Below are 22370 nucleotides of genomic sequence, written 5' to 3'. Positions count from 1 at the left end.
GATAAACGGCACATTCAGTTTAAAAGGGCAGTGTAGCGTCTATGTTTTCCAACGTTTAACCTACAGGTTCTGGTTTACGAGACCCAATTCCCATAAATAGGCCCCTTGGCTATATGCCAAACCCAACCTGCCCGTTATGACATAAAACAGAATCAATTGTTTCTTTGGATACATAAACAGTTAAATATGTTTTGTAGTTAGATAGGATCTAAATACTACATGGTAACAGAAAAATACAAGCTTAATAACAAATACCGCCATATATTTATTAATATGTACATAGTAGTTCAATGTAACAGATAGATAGATAGATATATAGCCTACTTTATTAATCCCGAGGGAAATTCAAGAAGAATTCAGAACGCATCATAAAAACAATACCGGTATTTCATGTTCTGTCACAACGATTTCTTGAAACACTTTCCCTTTTGTACTAAAAAAATTAAGGAAACATGATTGGCATTAATTCATCAAACTGATACAAAATAATTCAAACTGATAAAATCTAATAGCAAATCCATGACAATATTTAACAATCTCCATGCAACACTATATACATACTTCAATATGAAGGGATCATAACAGGAGCCCAACCACGTTTTAAATACAGCACATGAAGACAAGATTACTTTACCATTTACTCTTATATAATCCTATTTTAGCTGAAATATTATTATTGCAATGCAGTATATCATAGTATATATAGAACACCATGTAAGGTATTACCATATATATTTTCTAAAGTATTTTTCGTGTTCCACCAACGGTGTCAACTTTGCACTGTAAATAAGTCTGTCTCTATCCTGACATTAAAGAATCTGAACTTTTTATCCTGACCACCTATCGAGTTCTAACCTGTTTCTAGTGCTACAATTATTCGCTGCGTATTCACTCACTCACTTTCACTCTAATTTCAAAATAGCTTTATTGGCGATATGAATTGCCAAAGCAGTTTAAAAACTCTCTCTCTCATCCTATTCCCACCCCAGACTCTCACTCCCCTTTTCTTTCTTTCTTCCTTTCTCTCTCTGTCTTTGGCTCTTCCGTCTCCCTGCCGCCCCCTAAGGCTGATGTTGGTACTGCGCCTCAGTGGCAGTGTAGAAGTCATCCAGAACACTCTGCATGAAGTCAAAGGTGGGCCGGTCGTCGGGCTTGTTCTTCCAGCATGACATCATGATGTCGTAGAGTTCGGTGGGGCAATCTGCAGGCTGGGGCATCCGGTAGCCCCGCTGTATAGACGACATCACCTCGCTCTTGTTCATGCCTTTTTTGAAAGGATATAAGAAGAAAGAATATCAAAATTGTACTTGAAATTGGGATGCCTTGGTTAATGTTAAAATCAAGGAAGACTCCACATAAACAAAGTTTGAACCTTTCTTTTTATCGCCACCTTTTACTACTTCTAAATATTGTCTCTACCCAGCAGAACTATTAGGCCTTATCTTCATTCCAAAAACTAGACTACAACTTTAGTGTACTTTGGACTCGGTTTTTATTAGGCCAACTACTCAAGCAAATTGTGGGATTCTGGTAGTTGTGGTTTTATAGGATTTTGGGAGATGTAACGTGGTACAAACCTGGATAGGGGATCTTTCCTAAGGTGATGATCTCGTACAGCAGAACTCCGAAGGACCACATGTCTGACTTGATGGTAAAGCAGCCGTAGTTGATGGCTTCCGGAGCGGTCCACTTGATGGGAAACTTAGCCCCTGACACACACACACACACACACACACACACACACACACACACACACACACACACACACACACACACACACACACACACACACACACACACATTTAATTCTTTATTTGAATCCACCAATCACATTACAAGAGACAAGATTCAAATATTTCAGAGATAAGATAAGTCATTGTTCAAGGGTACAAAAAACATCTCCTGCGCCACACTGCCAGGCTGCCTATCACTGCTGATATGGAGCAGAACTTTGCTAATTGTTTAGATTTTCTGCTGGAGAGCCCAGCCAGCCTTAACCCACTGAAAACACGGTTGTGGACATGCCCCAAGCTTCCAAAAATAAACACACACACACACACACACACACACACACACACACACACGATTGTGGCGCAAACATAAAGAAAAATAATGTTTTGAGGAAGTAAAATTAAATGTTACGCAGTGTCAGTCTCAGGGAAATTACATTGCTAAAAATACAATGGCATTCATCATGAAACATATTAACTCCCACCCCTCCCTCACCCTCCCCCTAACCCCCCCTACCTTCTCTGGCAGTGTACTGGTCGTCCTCGATGACCCGGGCCAGGCCGAAGTCGGCGATCTTGCAGAGCAGACTGTCGGAGACCAGGACGTTAGCCGCTCTCAGGTCCCGGTGGATGTAGTTCATCTTCTCGATGTACGCCATGCCCTCTGCGATCTTCAACCCGTAACACACGCGTCAGTCTCAAAGGGCTTCGCAGGCCCGCTTCACACGGCAGCCAACTAGTGGGCCACTTCTATTGACCCAAAACCCCACCCCAATTGTTTGGGGTGATAAAACTATGAAAGTGAAGCATACCTACCTCTCTCATCTTACTCACAGAAAACACAGGAAAAAACATGTTCAGAGGTTGTGCAAGTAAGGGGCGACCAGAGACTAAAGTTGATCATTTTTATGTTCAGTGTCTGATTCATGAAGTTGATGCATTTCAGCTGAAAACAGGAGTGTTCCCTGTCCGTTGTTCAAAGTTGATCATATTTAAAACATCACAACACATTTAAAACATCACAACACATTTAAAACATCTTGAGATAATCGTGATCGATTCTAAGAAAAGAATATTGGGATCTTCATTTGATCAAGAATCGTGAAGCCCTAATGTGGCGTCTATTTTATTCAAATCAAAAACGTATTCTCAATCCGTTGCCCCAATGTAGCAGTGTGGTGATAGCAGGTGTACTGTGAAGAGGTGGCAGGTGACATAGAGGTATGTTGTAGTGCTATTATTTTTGGTTTGTTCTCCACAAATAATTGTGTGCACTACAACAATCAAAACAATATTTTGGTTATTTACCTTTACTGTGTTTTAACATAGATTCAGTGGGAAGAAAATTGCTTGCTACATGCATGCTTCAGTTGGGAATCAAACCTGGGTCTCACAGATGGTAGGTAGAAATGATATTCTACCTCTCACCCTACAATGATTGCTAACCTTGCATTGGCACATGACTCAGTGGTCATGAAAATGTATTCAGATTTAGTGTTTTGAAGATGCATTCACCTCATGAATAAGGACAAACTGCTCTTTACTGCATGAAAATACACATGGCGCTTTGAATTTTAGTAACAGGGATTCTTGTTGTGTATTACTTGGTATCGGATCGAAACAAACTTTTGCAGTATCGCCGACCCCCTAATGAATAGGCATGAGGACATTTTCTAACTCAGATAGAAAAATACAATAGCTCGCCTACAATTTAATGAATGTACTGCCATGAAAAGATTTGTCTTCTTATTTGCCATGAGAAAATTACTAGACGATATGATCAAATGATGATGACGTCCTCTATTGACTCTTATTCCCCTTTACACTGTCCAAGCTCAATTGTGCCATTGCTTGTTCGCATACATATTCTGCCAAGTGGCATATCTTTTCGTTAGAACGTCCTTGTTGCTTCCCATCCCGTAACTTTCTTGATTGGTGACCTATTTGTAAAAATTGTGGCCTAGGTTTATAAGATAAAATCAAGTGACTTGTGAACACAGCCAGAGAGACGTCTCGCTGGTGTTAGTGGTTCTAGAGTGTGAACCTTTGATGAGGAAGTATAAACCAATGTAGGACACGTTTGGTTCCTGCTAGTGACGTAGATAGGGGAACTTCAGAAGTCAGATTGCCGAAGTAAATCATTTTCAATTTAAGGGAAACGTTGTTCCTTTTATTATTCTCTACCATGTTCAGTTCCTGGGAAAAATAAGTGACTTAACTGTTTCCCAACAATGCGGGAAAACCCAAACAAGTGATGTAATTTATTTATTTTATTTTTATGGAAATTATAAAATGGATAGTTCTGGTCCTTAGTTCTAATAGCTCGAAGCCGTTGTAAAATATCCTACTCTACAGACACACACCTGTGACTGAATTACAATTCATTATTAGTGTCGATGCACCACCAATCTCAAAGTATACCAGCCTTTGTTGCTTGGCAACATTTTGTGTCTTGATTTACTACATTGCTTGACGGATAAATTATGATTTATTTACAATTGTATGTTGCTGTGTGTAATACTTGGTCCTGATTGGTCCAAAACGTGGCATTATTTTTCATTAGAATCATTAATACATTAAAAACCAGGGTGATAGATTAAAGATGAAAGTGACTACTATCTCTGCATTGGCGGATACTGTGGTATATATCCCCCCCACCCCCCCCCCCCCACACCCAACCGTGTGGTAAATTATTATGCAACAATGGGACACCCCGTGGTTATCCTCATGTAGGCCTGTTGGACGGTGTGGAAATTGTGGAAATCACCTGTGCTGAGAAGTCGATGAGTTTGGGAAGTTGCAGTTTAGCTCCTGCGCTGCTCTTCAGGAAGTCAAGGAGACTGCCTGAAGAAGAGAGACGATGGAAAGAGGGAAAATGAAAACTAAGGTGTTTGGCCTATTCTACCCTATTCTTTAACTAACTTAGTTTGGGTTTAAATGATTGTGCAAATGGGAATGTACAGTTCTCTTATCAGCTGCTATCAGGTTTTAGAGCAGACTATGTACTCAGACCACTGACAATTTTAGCAGTGTTAACCACCAATCACTCCGAAATGACGGAGGGATGATTGTAAGTCAACAGCTGTGTGTGTGTGTGTGCAAGCGGGTTTGTGTGGGTGTGCGTGAGCACACACTGCTTTTTGTCTGTGTGTGCTTGTGTGTGTTTGCAGTTGCGTGTGTGCGCGCTTGTGTGTGTGTATTCACATGCGCGAATATGGGAAAGCACCCACTCTGAGGGACTGAGTGCAACTGTGCGCGTGGGTGTGTGTGTGCACCTGTCTCTCGCATATATGTTCATATCCTGTCCGTCCCTTCTGCTTGCTCACCGTTGGCCATGTACTCGGTGATGATGTAGATGGGCGGGGTCTTGGTGACCACGGCGTGCAGCCGCACCAGCCGGTCGTGCTGCAGGGTCTTCATCATGTTGGCCTCGTCCATGAAGGCCTCCGGCGACATGGTCCCCGGCTTCAAGGTCTTCACCGCCACCTTGGTCACGTTGTTGTAGTAGGCTGGAGGGGGGGGTGGGGGGAGAGGGGTGGAGGGATGGCGGGTTAGATGGATGAGGGGTGAGGGTTGGATGGATGGATGGATGGAGGAATCAGCGTCAGCCTATTGGATGTAAAAGGAGGACGGTTGGATGGATGGGTGAGGGGAGAGGTCGAAGGGATGGGTGGGTGGGTGGGTGGGTGGGTGGGTGGGTGGGTGGGTGGGTGGGTGGATGGGTGGGTGGGTGGGTGGGTGGATGGATGGAAATATAGATATGAGAATCGCCAGCTGAATGGAACAGCAGAGGAGCGTTGGGGGGGGGATGGTTGTCGGATGAATGGATGAATGCACGATTGGGTCCACGATGGCTCAACGGGGGCTTTGTTAGGTGGATCGCGGGACTGGGTGTTTGAATGGCTGGATGATTTGAGTGGATGGATGAGTTTGGGCAGATGAATGGATGGCTTGAGTCGATTTTGATGGCAGCAGTCGTAGCAGTACAGCACAAGGTGGAGCAAGCCTTGGGCTAAGCCAGGCAGAACAGAACAGCAGGAAGTAAAAAAAATGTGTTTGTTGTTTAAGCTTGAGAGGACACAAAACCAACACCAACTCTCATTCACATCTCTGGGGATGAGCGGCCACTAAGAAACACACTTTAGGATATTAGTGGCTCATGGTGAACCGCGATGTGGGCGAATGTATTCATTATTATCACAGGACCTTTTCGGCTAATCACTGAACTAACAGTAGAAGCATACAAACAAAAGACATTGTGTTTTTGTTTCAAGTACTATCTACAGTATCACTGCTGTACATTTAAAACAACACAGAGATAGCTGTCAATGATGTGAGATATGGAGAGAGGTTGCATGAGGAAGAACAGAGAACAAAAAGCAAACGGAGATTAGAGGTTGCCGATGGCAACTGTTTGGCATAGAGCCTATAATATGGGGATACAGTCTTCTCATTGGTAAGTCCTAACAAGGCGTGGGTGTATGTGTGTGTGTGTGTGTGTGTGTGTGTGTGTGTGTGTGTGTGTGTGTTGAGTATGCTTGAGTTAGTCCTGGTAACTCAGAATGCAAATCTCATGGTCACATTTGTCTCATTTCCTCTCCATCAAAACAAGGGAAGCCTGTGACCTGACTCCACCCGATCACGCTTCCACGTTAAACACACACAACAATGCACTGTGTTACGTTAAACACACACAACAATACACTGTTACGTTAAACACACACAACAATACACTGTGTTACGTTAAACACAGACAACAATACACTGTGTTACGTTAAACACACATAACAATACACTGTTACGTTAAACACACACAACAATACAGGGTTACGTTAAACATACACAACAATACACTGTGTTACGTTAAACACACACAACAATACACTGTTACGTTAAACACACACAACAATACACTGTGTTACGTTCACAGCTCATGTATTCCCCTCCGTCTCAGAGTGTTGCGGATGCACTGTTTGTGGTTTTCATTTGTTATGTCCTTTTTGTGTTTCCATTCTGCCACTGCACTCACTTAAGTCAGAAGATATAATAACACAGCAGGACATTCCTCATAAGTGCCTCCTAACTACACATGTCATGGATTCAGATCACAAGACTATTGTCCGGAGTCTTTCCAAGACTGTGTTTTTCAAGCCCTGACATGTATATACTGTACACTTTTTGAAACCTAAGGTATTCGATAGGTGTGGTCTGGCTCCATCCCTCTGTGATATGTTCAGGTTATTTGATGTTTCTAAATCCTGTTGTCCATCACTTCAACGTTACATGTACCAGATGAGGTAATATATGTATACAAAGGTTTGTGACATCGTTGTACGACGTGTGTGCTTGCTTCCTCACCCATCCAGACTTCTCCAAACTGCCCGGCTCCCAGCTTCTTCACCATCTTGATGGAGGTCTTGGAGATCTCCCAGGCGTCCTTGTCCCACGGCTTCTGGGCTCGGGGCTTCTTGCAGGGATGCAGCGGGCGCCCGCACAGCCCCTCTGGTTGTTCTGGGGGAAGCAGCGGAGAGGAGGTGAGGACCTGCACACGCACCCACGCACGCACGCACCCATGCAACCACACACGCACACAACAACGCAACCCGCACGCACGCACGCACGTAACCATGCCCGCACGCATGCAAAGACACAAGCACGCAACCACGCACACACCCATGGGTGCATGCATGCACACATGCATGCACGATTCTTTTTTCTGTCTATAAATGTCAATAAATAAATAATCATGATGATTATGATAAATAATATCAAATGCACATCATAAGTTCCAAGAGCGTTAAGGGAAGTTGTGAATGTGCTTGCTTTCTCTGACAAGCAGCCAAGAAAAAGTATCCATAAAAAAAAAGAGGATCCATGAAACAAATTATTTGAATGTTCATTTATATGTAAGCAAATCATTGGTAATTGTACTCTGTATTTGTATTTGATTAAACTAACTTGAAAAAGCAAAATTGTCTTAATTTGATGATATAAATTTCGTACAGACTAATCGCTCGCAGTCCTAAAGCCTCACTGCCAATGTCTTATTTAGAAGGCAACACACTATCGACTCAGGTTGGCAAATGTTTGCTTATAATCTGTTGGTTGCCAGTTTGAAAACTCTGCTGCGCTGGTGTGATGTCAGAGAAATGGTGATAGGCAGGTTGATGCTTACACGCACACAAGACATCGAAATGATGACTCCAAACACATGGGTATAGAAGCACCCGCATGTCACCTGGGTTATAGACAAGGTGATATACAGATATAATGTGTATTTAAGTACACACAAATACAAATATGTAGGAGAAATATGCATGTAGAAGGTTAAACAAGGTGGGTTGAAAATGTACAAATTGTACACATTATATCTATATTATGTGTGTGTGTATATATATATATACACACATAACCTTCTACCCACCCTCGTAATATCGGACCATGCTGCCGATGTCGGGGAAGGTGATCTTGGGTGAGATGTAGCAGCCACCGTTGTCCAGCGCTCTTATTTTGAAGTGCTTCACTATGTCGCTACCCTGGGGGTCGACATCCCTGACGGAGAGTGAGTAACTTCCTGTTTCAGAGAAAGAGAGTTAAAAACACACATGCTGGCATGCACACAAACATTCACAAACGCACATACACACAGTGTTTTGGTCTTTAGTCCAACATCTCTCCGTCTGTATATCTGTCTGTCTCTCTCTCCCGCCCCCCGCCCTCTCTTTCTTCCTCCCTATCTGTCCCTCCCTTCTATCTCTCTCAAATGTGATTGCTATCGCCCCACCTTTTACGGTACTCTCCCGGATGAGATACGAGCCCGGTCGGTTGGCAGGACTCAGCAGCTGTCTCTCTGCGTCCTTTCGATTTATGTCCTTGAAGAACCACCTGTAGGAGACAATCATCAGCACCCAGATCAGTTCCATCAGCACCCTGTTCACCAGCAGCCTGTTCACCAGCAGCCTGTTTACTACTATCAACACCCTGTTGACTACCATCAGCACCAGGCGCGTCAATATGGGCAGGTGGCACAGCGAACTACTTGCAAAAGCATTCTCCCAAAAAAAATATCCTCAGTAAATCATTGCTCCAAGTCTATTTTTAATAATGTGATTGTCCCATTAACTATCTATAGTTTCTGTAGTCTTCTGACAATTATTGGTCTGTTGACATCAAATGTTGGATGATGGTGGCGATTCTAGTTGAGTTTAACGTGTCATGCGATGTTGGGGCAGGGCAGCTCAGTGACTGCGTTCCTCCGTATGTTTATCGCATAACCCTACAGGGTGCAATAAGAATTGTAATCCGCGCTAAAAGACGCCTATATGGTCACAAAGTAGTCTGCCTCATGGTCATATTCTAGAACTGCTGTTTTAACTCAAATTATACCGCTAGTATCTTTTTTCGTTTCTATATCAGATGCAGATATGGCGAGTGGTGTTGCACCTCTGATTAACAGTGTTGAGTTTCTGTTAAAAAATCAATTTGAGAGGTTAAAATTGGAAGAGAAGTTAGCCATCATACAACTTGGCCCAGACAGACCAGACATAAACAGTATCCAACAAACAAAGGATAGGGGGAATACTTACAACAGAACTTTCTCCCGGGCATGGTATGAAAAGAATTAATGGCTATGTGGTTGCTCAAAGAGAACTGTTTTTTTCCCATGTCTACTTTTTCGAGCAAGTGTGTGCACAGGACAAGGGGATATATGGACCACAGGTGTGAGTGATGTGAAGCATATAATAATATCGAATACAATATTCTATGTATATAATATATGCATATGAAAAAAAACAACAGTATTTTCTGCCCCACTGAGATTTAGGGTCACTGATCAGCACCCTGTTCACTACCACCAGCACCCTGTTCACTACCACCAGCACCCTGTTCACTACCACTAGCACCCTGTTCACTACCACTAGCACCCTGTTCACTACCACTAGCACCCTGTTCACCATCACTAGCACCCTGTTCACCACCATCAGCACCCTGTTCACTACCAACAGCACCCTGTTCACTACCAACAGCACCCTGTTCACCACCATCAGCCCCCAACGGGTGCAGCCCTCCAACCCCATGCTGTGGCCGGTGTTTTGTTTGGGCAAGCACCGTAACAGTTTGTTTTTTATTTAATAAGTAAGTAGGGTCGAGGGTGGCCTACTCATGGATGCTTACAAACAAACTGCAGATTTATGGGGGGGCTTTAATAAATACAACCTTTGAAAAGTCTTTCAAAATGAAAGTTGAATATTAACAAGAACATTCTCAGAAGAGCTGTTGGATCTCAAATAGTCCCTGACGTTAACAGACCAGACAAAATTGTTGTACGCCCAAGTATTTCCCGATAAAACCGTAGATAGGCTCTTACTCCTCAGTCTCCATGGTGTTGTCCTGCGCCACGTAGTTGGAAGGGATGAACCCTTCTCTATTGCTGCTTATGGATTTGGCCCTCCACCATTCTCCACACCTGGAACAACAAAGTGGTCAGCTACATCTCTCGTTCCCATCGCTCGCGGTTACACATATTCTGTAGGGCACGTACATCGCGACGTCACATCGCAATGACCACAGCCATTTGAAGAGAATTGGAATGTTAGTTATTATGTTGGTAGTAACAGATGCAAGGAATATAAGGAAACGGATGGACTGAAGTGAGGTGTGATTTCATGGAACACAATTTTCTGATGCTTAATGCACATCGGGATATCCCTTCATAACATACTGAGAAGAACGTGATGCAATTCAATAGAACATATTTTATCTTTTGTTTTGTTTAATTTGCTTGTTTGTTTGTGTCAGCATACCCCTGACGCTTGTTTGGCATATGGCGTTGGATTATAAAGAACATCATTCATTTTAGCATACATAATGCACCTAGTCCACCTCTGCTGTGTTTTAAATACAGGTGTGGCTGAAAATGCAACTTATTGGTATAGTATATTCCATTTTATGAGAGGGGAAATGGAAGAGCTTCATTATCTATAAATAATTTTTTTAGATAGTTATAATGAATAAATTAAATACGAATTATATGAATAATGGATACATATAACATAAGTAATTATAACTCATTAATTATACATTAGACCTTTATTAGGTTATTGATGTTTGTCTTCTCTCCCTGCTGTGACGGTAGGTTGTCAATCCATTTAGTATATGTTCCCCCTGCTGACTCTCTGCTTGAGGTCTCAAGCAGAGAGTCGAGTTTCTGTTCCTGTTTTTCATTCTCCTGGTATTTCTTATGTTGAGGTTGTATTGCAAAGCTAGCTGGTCATTATTAAGAAATAAACCCAGATAGGGTGATGCAGGACTTCCGCTATTACACGGCTACATAAAAAAAAAGCAAAGGAACTAAAGGAACTAAACATTTGACCCAAAATATAACAATACATTTTTTTTCTATTGATTTGAAAATGATGAGCGGATCGAAATGGTTACATCCGTTAGATTCTATGGTTGGAGAACTGCTTCCATAATAACAGTTTCTTATTCATTGCAGAGTTCTGCTTTCAGGAGATACCGAAGATATACAATTCTAGTACTTTGTGAGAAAAAGTGTGAGAAAATAAGAGTGTAATAAGGGTTCAGTTGGGACTCACTCCTCCAGCACCATCATGGTCTCTCCCTTTTTGAAGCCCAGGTCTTCTGGGTGGATGGCCTCATAGGGGTAGAGCGCCACCACCACCTTACTGCTGTCTCCCTGCTCTGAGATACAGAACAAACATGGATCAGGGATAACAGATCGGACAAAATGAAACTACTGATTTATGTATTCATGTTCTTGCATTGTATTGGCAGATTATTTTTCAACAAAAGAGTCTATTAATAATAGTTGTATTTATAAAGTGCTTTTGTAATTATTCAAAGACATTTGAGAGACAATAACCATTAAACCTACAAGTCTAAAAATAATATCTATTAATGTCAACTTGAAACATTTCAAAGCAAGCAGTTCCTGAACAAAAAGGTGAGGAGAGTTTGATATTAAAAGCAATATAAAAGGTGTTATGAGTGATGCTTGACATTATATAATCTGCGTCGACGCCATACCTTCCAACTTCTGAAAAATCTGCCCGGGAAGAAGCTCTGATGGCTTCTAAACGTAGGAAGATCATGAGTATGCAATTAGAAACAGTGTATGAGCACGCTCTCACTCACTCATCACTCACTCACACACACAGTCCAACTTTGTCTTGCTGTTGCCTTGGAAATTAAAAAACAAACTTCTTATAGTGTAGCAGTGTAATTCAGTGATGTAATCCAACTGAATATCCCTGAATCACCAATCTCTGATTTCATTGTAAGGCACTATAGAAAAAAAAACAGACTGTAATACTGACTGTCTGTAATAGAAGCTTGAGTAGCTTGTAACCTTCTGGTGCGTTGTTGCTACTTACTCCAGGTTTATTTCTGTTTAAGGTTGGGTCGCGGACGTAGACAGTGTCGGGGCTGCGGTCGGGTGGTGGAGGATCACACTTCCCCTGGCTAAGCCTCTCGCTTAGCTTAGACTTCTTACAACCCATCCTCCTCCTTCTCCTGGTGGAGGGGGGGGGGGGGGGGATCAGAGAGGGGAAGGAGGAGAGGGGACGAGGAGGTGGAGGCGAGAAGAGGGGGAGGAGGAGGGGAGAGGTGGGAGAGGGAGAGGGAGAGGAGAGGTGGAGGAGAGAGGTGGAGGAACAGGGGAGAGAGGGAGAGAGGAGATAGAATGAGGAAGGAGTTTGGTAGAGGTGGTATGGGGGAGGGCAGAGAGCACAATAGTGGAGAGGAGAGAGCAAGGGAGAGGGGAAAAGGAGGGGAGAAAGGTAGATAAGGTGAGGAGGGACAGGGGAGGAGACAGAGGAGAGGAGGAGGGGTGGTGGAAGTGAAGATAGAAAAGGAGAGAGATTGAGGTGAAGGCAGACAATGCCTGATACACAAAGTTCAAAGTAACATTACAACAATATGTTATGGTGGCTGTATTATCAGCATGATTGGAAATAGCATTTGACTTGAGGAAAAAAAAGAAATGCAGGTGCAGTCACGAACGGTTCAAGAATGGTTTCATTTCTGCGCCCACTTCTCTTCTCGGTTTGGTTTGTAATGTGGTTGGCATTCTTCATCTGAATTTCTTTAAGTTTAACGCCAGACAGCAGCTGTTCTGGACACTGATAATAACCTAAAAGAAGCCTACTTTACTAATTTACTTCAGTCAGTTTCTTTGTGTTCTGTTTCTTTTGTGTTTAGAGCTGTTCTCTTAACCAGCAGGCAGCTTTGCGTTGCACTGACACACACACACAAAGACAAGGACACACACACACACGCACAGTGAGACAAGGGCATACAGCCACATACACAAACACACACACACGAAACTCGAGACAAGGTCTAAAAAAGCAATGCACACTCACTTACAAACACACACACACACACACACACACACACACACACACACACACACACACACACACACACACACACACACACACACACACACACACACACACACACACACACACACACACACACAACCACCACAAAATCACACATTGAGATAAGAACATAAAGTCACACGGACACTGTCTTACACACACGCTGACACCCACACGCAGAAACACACGATCTATGGAACTTGTGACCAGTTTCCTTTTTTAGAGCTTTACAAAATCTAAATATTTCCGCTCATTACAAGTAATATGGTTCTAAATAAAGCAGGGAACGTGCTTAATGTCATATAGCCTCTCCTTACAAGTACTGTGGTTCTAAATAAACCAGGGACAGTGAATGCCATCTAGCACTCATTACAAGCAGGCTACTGTGGTTCTGAACACACCAGGGACCGTGCTTAATTCCATCTAGCCAATCACAATACTCAAGTATTGTGGTTCAAAATACACCAGGGACCGTGCTTAAGGTCGTGTTTCTTAAGTCCAGAACAGTGACGTATACGTGTTTTTTTCCGGGCCTCATTGTATTCTGGCAGTATGAAGTCACGCTGGGAAGGTTACTGATGGCCAGTGGTCAAACCTGTTCTCATGTTCATGGATCTCATTTGGGTGAATTGAAAGGAGAGATGAAGAGGGAGGTGGAGAGATGGTGGGAGAGGGAAGGGAGAGGCAATCAAAGAGCTGAAAAGAGTGTGAGAGGGAGGGAGGGAGAGAGATAAAGAGAGGGGGAGAGAGCGAGAATGGCAGGAAGAAAGAGGGGAGGGTGGAGAGTTGGAATATTGGACTACAATATTGAAATATGTATTTTAATTACTTTGGATATTTTGTTTTTTCCAGTGGGTATGTGTCACATGACTAGACGTATCGGGGCCGGCGGGCGTTTGTGGTCGCCGCTCTCGGGGCCTGAAGTCTACTATAGTCAACTGTTTTCCCTAGTTCTGAATTTAACAGGGCAGCAGCCTTCTAGAATTAATCAGTAGCCTTCGTATTTGGACTAATGTTTAACAGTAGCAGTGCGATATTGACCCAGGTCACTGTGGAGGTTGGTTTCATACTTCCACCTTCGTCTCAGCTTACCGCGCTTGCCTCGCCGCGATGACAACACGGCTGAGCAGGTCGATCGGAGACTCGTGGGTGGCGGAGATCCACACACATTTGCTTTCGTGCAAGACAATAAATATATCCAGATTTGACTGGAAGTGGGGACCTTTTGCAACTTTTGGTGGAATGCGCTCAGAATCACTGACATAATGTATGGACGGATGGGAGGATGATGGATGTTGAAAGGATAGATCGATGCGTTTAAGGTAGAAACAGCTGTTTATACTATTTAGCGTTCAAGTGATCAACCAACAAGAACCAAAGTCATTGGCACCTAAAATATTGTTCACGTCACATTTCGTTCACAACACGTATAGCCACCGCACATTGTGAAATGGTTGCTGTAGCCTACTGTGTCGGCATGCTGATGACTAGTAAATGGCCAGAGTGCAAAGATAATATATAAGTTGTCACTCATCAGAGCCGGCATCAGTTCACTAAAACAGAACAACAGTGCACGCTCACTGCATGGAGGAAGGAGAGGGAGATTATGTTAAAACAAGGGAATGGAGGAGAGGAGTGGAGACGGCAGTGTGTTGAAGTGTAATAATTCGCTATAAAAGTCCAAATGTCTTTCTTTGGGGGTTTTTTCAACTGAAAGTGCACTATTCCGTTTGCTGAGACGCAGCTTGTGCAGTGGATACACGTTTTTACCTCACTATAGAAATACTGACTCACTTTTAATCTGAATTTCCAAACGATAACCTCTGACGTTTCCACAAACACATTTCGGCTACAACATGTACCGATGACACAACAATTTATACAATAAAAAGTTAAATGTTGTAATGCCACTTACCTTCCTTTGATTATAAATATTCCTAATATTTGACCAGTTGTTTATCTTCATATATTTCGTCCGTACGTTTTTTTGTGGTCTTCTGATTTCATAGGACTTGATAAAAGAGACGCATCGAGCGAATGACGAGCTGGTGGAGTCGTGCAGTGGCCAGCTCTGCCGCAAGCTTTGAGCAAAATAAATGAGGAACCACAGGGGACTTTTTTTATTTTTATTAAACCGACACTTCCTGGTACAGCTGTCTGATGGTGATTTACATCTTCAGCACAGACACACGAACACAGGCCCGGAATGGCTAATCGGGAGGACCGTGACAATTCCCGGTGGGCCGGTCTGACTTTTGGGTCGCGAGGGCCGGTGTTCAATTGGTCCACATTGAAATGTATTTTGGGCCGCGTTGCGGGGGCACCCCCTAGTGGTAGGAGCCTCACTGCGCCCATTGCCCACTCGCCGTTTAAGGTCAGGCGATGAGCAAATGCCCCCCCCGCCCCCGCTCCCTCCTTGCCCCCCCCCCCCCCCCCCCCCCCTTTCTCACACTTAGAAGCAGTGTGAGAAAGCTACAGAGACAGTGCGTGGTTGTGGTCCAAAGGACAGAAATGTAATTTTATACTGCAATACTCAAGCTTAACCTCTATTTGCGGTTTTCTTTCTGATTATCACACAATTTACCAAGTAATGAGTGCACGTAGGCCTACTGGTGAATAAAGAGGTAAAACAATTTCAAGGCTGTCAAAAATGCAGAATCGCAGAAATGTTTGTGAGAGTTTGCAATTGTTTTAACATTGTAGGTATTATAGTCATAGTTCTTCTTTAGTGCTAGCTCAGCTCTTTGTTCAACAGGGTTGACTTTGAACAAAGGTAGTGGTTGGATGATTCAATGATTAAAGTGGATCTCTTCGTGGACAGATTATAATCGTGCATGTACACACACACACACACACACACACACACACACACACACACACACACACACACACACACACACACACACACACACACACACACACACACACACACACACACACACACACACACACACACACACACACACACACACATATGTAAGCACAGCATATGTAAAAACAAACAAACACATGGCCAAACATGCATAAATTCATGAATTCAAGAGCAAAATAGCAGTAAAACACACTCACACGTATACATCCTTTGGCAACCTGTTCAGAGTTATTCCTCTGTAATTTAAGCCTAGACTGTATCATTCGGGAGACCAATTTTAACAATGACCATTTGAAACAATCCGTGGGTTGTATAGTCTTCGACAGCGACATCTGTTGGAAAAAATATCATAAAGGTAGAAAAATAACAAGCATGATCAAATATTCTCCTTTAACAGTCCTCCACCTTTTATTCAATGTTTATTTTTTAACACAATAAATAGAAAAGTGAATGAAACCCGGGAAAGCTCAGACAAACGCAAGGACAGATTGATAAAAAAGCATGCAGTCATTTTGTACATGCATCATTGTTAATAGCTTAAATATGTAGTACATAAGCAACAAGTCCAAAAGCAGAAATATTTAATTGACATTTGAAATGTATTGTTTACTATGAACACAAAGAAAATGTGTTCCGTGTGACAATTTCACTTTTTAAGGAAGACGGTCAATTCTAAGGCAAGAAAGAAAGCGCAAAAATGTCACAGTACATCAGAAATAACAATGTCCATACGGTTACACTCGCGGTTCAACAAGGCTTTTGTGAACCAATCACAAGGGTTGAAACACATTGAAACAACAAGTGTACCCGGGGCCCATGTTACAGTGGAGGATAATATTAAGAGTATGGTAATTATGGCATGCGTGGTGAAAACTGTGTTTTTACATTTATTCAGCGTCGTGTGAAAAGGGCAACAGACCTAAAATGGCCTTCCTTCGCTGGGTAGTTTCAGGGACAAATGACGTAAACATAAAAAAAACTGTTGAAGATATTTAGATATTTTCCCCTTTTTCTGTTTTGTAAAGTGTACCGTGCCCCGGGAAAAGGTGCTCTAAAAGATATCCATAGATACTATTATCATCATCGTCATCGTCATCATCGTCATCAAATTATCATTATTAACATTATTATTATTAATGTGACACAACCACAGGCAGGTCCAGGGAAGTCTCTCAGTTCAACCGGGTATTGCGTTGCTACATACTCTTTTGGAGAAAGATTGATACATAAAAAAATAAGTAATTCTTAAAAAGCGATCTCTCTTGCAGTCCTTCAGTTCAAAGTTAAACCACGGCCCCTTCAAGAACATCAGTCGCTTGCTCGTGTCACATAATATAGATTAATTGTTACACGAGATGTGTAGCTAAATGACTCCTATGTCTACGATATGATGCTTGCAGTTGGGAAACGGTATTGTTACAGTTCTGCCTTTTACAGAATAAGCCTATACATATTATTGTTGAATAATTAACAGTACATTTAAGCACTTCCTGTTTTTCAGATATTCTCAATTGCCATGTTTGGTGTGATTATTTGAGTGTGAGATGTTGACTGAGTGTGTGTGTGTGTGTGTGTGTGTGTGTGTGTGTGTGTGTGTGTGTGTGTCTGAGAGGGTGGGGGGGGGTGTGAAGTTTATTTTGGTGTGTGTGTTTGTGTATTGTTATTATTAAGCAATGAAAAGCTATTTATCCCATGTTTCTTCCTCTTTATCCATGTTGCATCGGAGAAAAATCAGTTAGTGAGTTCAAACGTTGCATGAACCTCCCTGGTCCTTCGCTGGAGTTCAGAGAATCTTCCAGAAATAAACATCCTCAGGGTGCTCTCCGTTACACTAGACGGGCAGAGACGCTCAGCAGTTCATATCCTGGGACATTAAGGTCCTTCTCATGGGCACATGGGTAAGGGCGGTGAGGCTAACCTTACTGCCGGCCTAGGCTAGCCTTACTTGGCTAGCCTCAAGTCCTTTCACTGCCTCCCACACATCCACACTAACACACACACACACACGCACCCACACACACTCACACACATATCATCGCTGACACACACACACACACACACACACACACACACACACACACACACACACACACACACACACACACACACACACCATGCCACCATGCATACAGCAGTGGAGAGGGAGGTGTGTGTTAGCTGTTCCTCTGGGCCATCTCTCTCTGGACCGACGTTGAGGAGCCCTGGCTGTCCTCAGCATCTCCCCCGTCTATAGGGAGGGAAGGGGAGAGAGAGGGCGAGAAGAAGGCAGGGAGGGAGAAGAGATGACAACGATGATTTAACAAGCAGTTGGGGGAACACAATAATAAATTAATATTTAAATGCCAGGAAATAAAAGTAATGAATTCCAACAAACAATCAAACTTTCAAGCTTGTTGAAATAAATAAAGAATAGTCAAATATTTAAATGTATTTAGAATCGCAAAAGTCATGTTTTGTACGTTTTGTAAATGTAAACCTATTTAACTTTTCCACAGTAGCTATTTAATAGTTAAACAATATCTTATATGATACTTCAATAGATAAATAAGATAAACAATAAGACATATGTATATATATCTATAACCGTAGCTACAACTCTAGCCACTAGAGGCCGCTAACTGTAAAACGTACATAGTGCAGCTTTAAAGCGGCCTGACAAGCCAGATAACTATGCACTTCTGGTGTTAGCTTAGCGTCCCGTGCTCCCATCTCCTCCCCCCTGCTCACCTCTGCGGGCAGTGTGTATGTGCAGCTGGGACAGGGACAGGCTGAGGGGCAGCTGGCCCCCCTGCGGGTCGCTGGGGCTCTGCAGGATGTCGTGCATGGCGTTCCTCCGGCCTGTGCGCCCCGATGCGATGAAGTCGGCGTACGTAGCCTCGACCTCTGCCATCCCTCAGCCCTCCAGCATCCTCCGGTACTCAGCCAGCGGCTGAATGTGTGATTGGGGGGAGAGGGGGAGGAGGGGGGGGGAGAGAGAGCAGGGGAAGGGCAGAGATGGATAGAGAGGGAGGAAGAGGAGAGAGAATGAGAAAGAAAAGACAAAGGGAGTGATGGGGGGGAAAGATACAGAGGTAGAGAAATAGAGAGAGGGATACATGGAGAGCAAGAGGGATAGGAGACAAAGTGAGAGAATAATATTTTAACAAAGAGATGGGGAGAGACAAAGAGTGAAAGATAGACACAAAATTAGAGAAATGGAGAGAGGGAGAGACGACAAAGAGAGAAATAATATTTGTTAAACAACGAGACAGATAGGGAGGGAACAGAGGCAACAGAGAGGAGGAGGAGACAAAGAAAAGTAGAGAGACACAAAAAAGCAAGAGAAAGCGACCAAGAGGAAGAGACAAAGACAAAGAAAGAGAAAGGGAGAGAAATACAAAAAAAGAGAGACAAAGACAAAGAGAGGAAGATTTTAGTTGAGCTTATTGGTCGTACAATGACCTTTTCTCAAGTTCAACTATTTTCCTACTGTAACCTCTAATATTTTATAATTTCTCTGCGCTCCTTTGTGACTTTAACCACACTCCATTTTGTTTTATAGCATCAGTACAAGGGGGTTTTGCTGACTGATGGCATTCTGCTGACTAGCCCACTTCGAATGTCCGCTGTAAAGTAAATCTCTTTCTGACCTCTTAATTACCATGCGTCCCTTCCTGCCTGTAATATTTAGATCCTAAACGCTTTCTGTGCCGCACCCCCCCCAGAGCTTTTAAAACGAAAAGGTCCTTGGGTTTCACCTTGGGTTCATTTAGCTTGCCGAGTCTGGTTCCCTTAACACTCTATGGTATTTATGATGTCACCACCAAAAAGTTCTCACATGTAGATCTGCACACACTTTTAAAATGTGAACCACATATACCAAGCTCACGTCAATAGAGTTCAGCAGAAATTTGAGGTCACTGTTTCAGCACCAAAAAGACCTGTCTGTGCCACGCACGCACGCACGCACGCACGCACGCACGCACGCACGCACGCACGCACGCGCACACACACACACACACACACACACACACACACACACACACACACACACACACACACACACACACACACACACACACACACACACACACACACACACACACACACACACACACACCTGCATATTCTGCCTAAAACATATCACAAGCTCATATAGTTTTGTTATAGTTTGGCACAAGTGGATATTAAAGAGGTGAATATTTAACACTGAAAGACCCTCTCATGTAGGTCTTAAAATCAAACAAATGTAACAACATATTAAAATGTTGAAACATACATTTGAATCATGCAGTAAAGGTTTGTTGTGTCTTATGCTGTACAGGGACATGTGTGGTGTATTTGGCTAGAGAGAGAAGATTTAAAAAACGACTTATACATCTCAGAATAAACAAAATACTTCACAATATTCCCTCAAAACACAGAGGGTAGAATTAACAGGGTGTAACTATCAAGATGCCCTAACCAGAGATTAGCCGTATGCCAATAATTTACAACCCTGGGCAATTGCCATTACTATGGAGAACTAGTAACAATGGAGAACCACTGAAGGTAGGCCTACAAAGGAATGTGCAGGTAGGCCTGATTGAGAAAACACACCTTGCCTTGTTGTCACACACAGACATTATCCCCATTCCCTGTAAAGCTCAACTCAAAAAAACGCATTGTAGACATCTGGCATGTTAGCATTTTATTTTTCTGTGTTATCGTTTCCTTTCACTGCTCTTGGTTTTCCAAGAGGATGCATGCAGAATCTTCTTCATGATAATTGCGCCAGCATGCCAAAAAAACACCGAATATTTTCTACATAGTACCGGTATTATACTTGGTGGGGTAGTTCTGCGTGTGCTCTTACCTACTATGACAGTTGCTCCGGTGTTGCAAGCCGAAGCTACATCTCCACCACCGAGGGAGTGACTCGTAGGAACGGTAACCGTGGGCCCGAAATCACAGCAGACGGTTTAAGAAGGGTCTAGAAATGGTCGTTCCAATAACGTAATCCAAATATCTTGACGCGTCAGCTACGATGGAAAACACGCAACCCAAGCGAATGACAGCTGGGTTATTTAATAGGGCACACCGCTCAGTGTTTAAACATCACCTAGACATCATCAATCTGGCTCAGCCTCGTATCCATGGCGGTAGCATCTTCCTAGTTCGCAACCAATAAGCAACCAGCAAACTCGTATCTGAACGGTGATTGGTCAGGACACACAAAGGATGAGAGGAGAGAGACGTGGTCCTTCCTCTACTACATCACCTAATTTACAGTATCTGGATTCAATTCCCTAAAAACGTTGTTAGTTTCGCATTTTTACTCAGCAGTTTAGTTTATAGTTCCTCGCCACGAAAGATAACCATTACAAAAATATCATACCCTCAAATAGTTTTGAATTTCAAGAGAAGTTAGTTGTTAGTTGTAAAATATTGTGGGCGTGTTCTTCCAACAAATATTTCCATAACAGAAGTGATGATACAAGATTCTTGATGAGGTAATGCAAAGGAACATTGTGCAGTACTACCTTATACCACTGGGAGGTGCTGCTATACCAGGGAGTCACTACCTTGGCGACACAAATTAGGTGATGCGCTGATTTGATCATCTGACCAAACGATTTGTTACCGTTACTCGAACAACGTGGCACATCAAATACCATGTGGAAGCTGGCCTCGATTGATCCTCCGAATGTTAAATTTAGACATTACTCATGCATGGAATGATGGAACAATGTATTAATTAGCCTCATGATGCAATTATCCTGTAATCGGAGGTTTCACACTCTTCTGACATGTTAGCAGATATATACATCAATGCATGGCTCAATTACATCAACATTCATGACGTTTCACACACGTTAAATACCAATAAAAACGATATAACAGAAATATGTCAGCAAATTCAATGACATCCAATGTCAAAACGAAATCACACCAAGACAAAATATGCCAATACACACTCAAACCAAAAACAGAGAATAAAGATCCTGCAAAATCAGGCCTTTTTTCAATGAAAGTAAAATGCTGACATCAAGACAGCAATGATCTCGGTTCCCCTGAGAACCCGTCAAAAAACAGGTACAGGAAGTTGCTTACGAAAGGATGATGTCAGGACACTTCAGTCACTTCCATCATCACAACTTAAAGATCCCTACATAGTTTATCTCTAAGCTATGTCCTAATTAATCTTGGTTAGGATGAGTAGATGGGGGAGTGGGTGGATGGATGGATGAGTGTACTGATGGATGGAAGGATGTGTGTGTGGATGGAGGAACATTTTTAATGGGTGGATGGAAAGATGTGTGTATGGATAGATAAATGGACGTGTGAAAGGATGATGGATGGACGAATTAATATATATGGATGAGTGGGTGGATCGATGCA

General features: G+C 42.8%; 2 protein-coding genes across 4 annotated transcripts; both read right to left on the bottom strand.

The window, feature by feature from the left end:
* Positions 1-245: 245 nt before the first annotated feature.
* lyn (LYN proto-oncogene, Src family tyrosine kinase) lies at positions 246-15232 on the bottom strand. 2 transcript variants are annotated; one of them, XM_060059059.1, is made up of 14 exons: positions 15054-15232; positions 13734-13834; positions 12128-12266; positions 11781-11826; positions 11330-11435; positions 10099-10197; positions 8515-8615; positions 8155-8304; positions 7089-7241; positions 5057-5239; positions 4498-4574; positions 2248-2401; positions 1578-1709; positions 246-1264 (listed from the first exon to the last, which is right to left on the bottom strand). In XM_060059059.1, the coding sequence occupies exons 1-14, from the start codon at positions 15102-15104 to the stop codon at positions 1062-1064; spliced, it is 1695 nt and encodes a 564-aa protein (XP_059915042.1). In that variant the 5' UTR covers positions 15105-15232; the 3' UTR covers positions 246-1061. The 2 variants fall into 2 exon arrangements, with proteins under 2 accessions (XP_059915042.1, XP_059915043.1); XM_060059060.1 differs by lacking the exon at positions 13734-13834 and having other exon boundaries at positions 15054-15211.
* Positions 15233-16393: 1161 nt separating this feature from the next.
* LOC132463115 (cAMP-dependent protein kinase inhibitor alpha-like) lies at positions 16394-21187 on the bottom strand. Of its 2 annotated transcripts, none has more exons than XM_060059058.1 (3): positions 20849-21187; positions 18738-18939; positions 16394-18237 (listed from the first exon to the last, which is right to left on the bottom strand). In XM_060059058.1, exons 2-3 carry the CDS (start codon positions 18898-18900, stop codon positions 18164-18166), a joined length of 237 nt encoding a protein of 78 aa, XP_059915041.1. In that variant the 5' UTR covers positions 18901-18939; positions 20849-21187; the 3' UTR covers positions 16394-18163. The 2 variants fall into 2 exon arrangements, with proteins under 2 accessions (XP_059915041.1, XP_059915040.1); XM_060059057.1 differs by having other exon boundaries at positions 20845-21167.
* Between the last annotated feature and the right edge of the window lie 1183 nt (positions 21188-22370).

Source organism: Gadus macrocephalus, chromosome 8 (genome assembly GCF_031168955.1).
Source record: "Gadus macrocephalus chromosome 8, ASM3116895v1".
Classification (NCBI taxonomy): domain Eukaryota; kingdom Metazoa; phylum Chordata; class Actinopteri; order Gadiformes; family Gadidae; genus Gadus; species Gadus macrocephalus.
The sequence above is the reverse complement of the archived record's forward strand: the minus strand, read 5'-3'. Positions and strand labels throughout refer to the sequence as shown.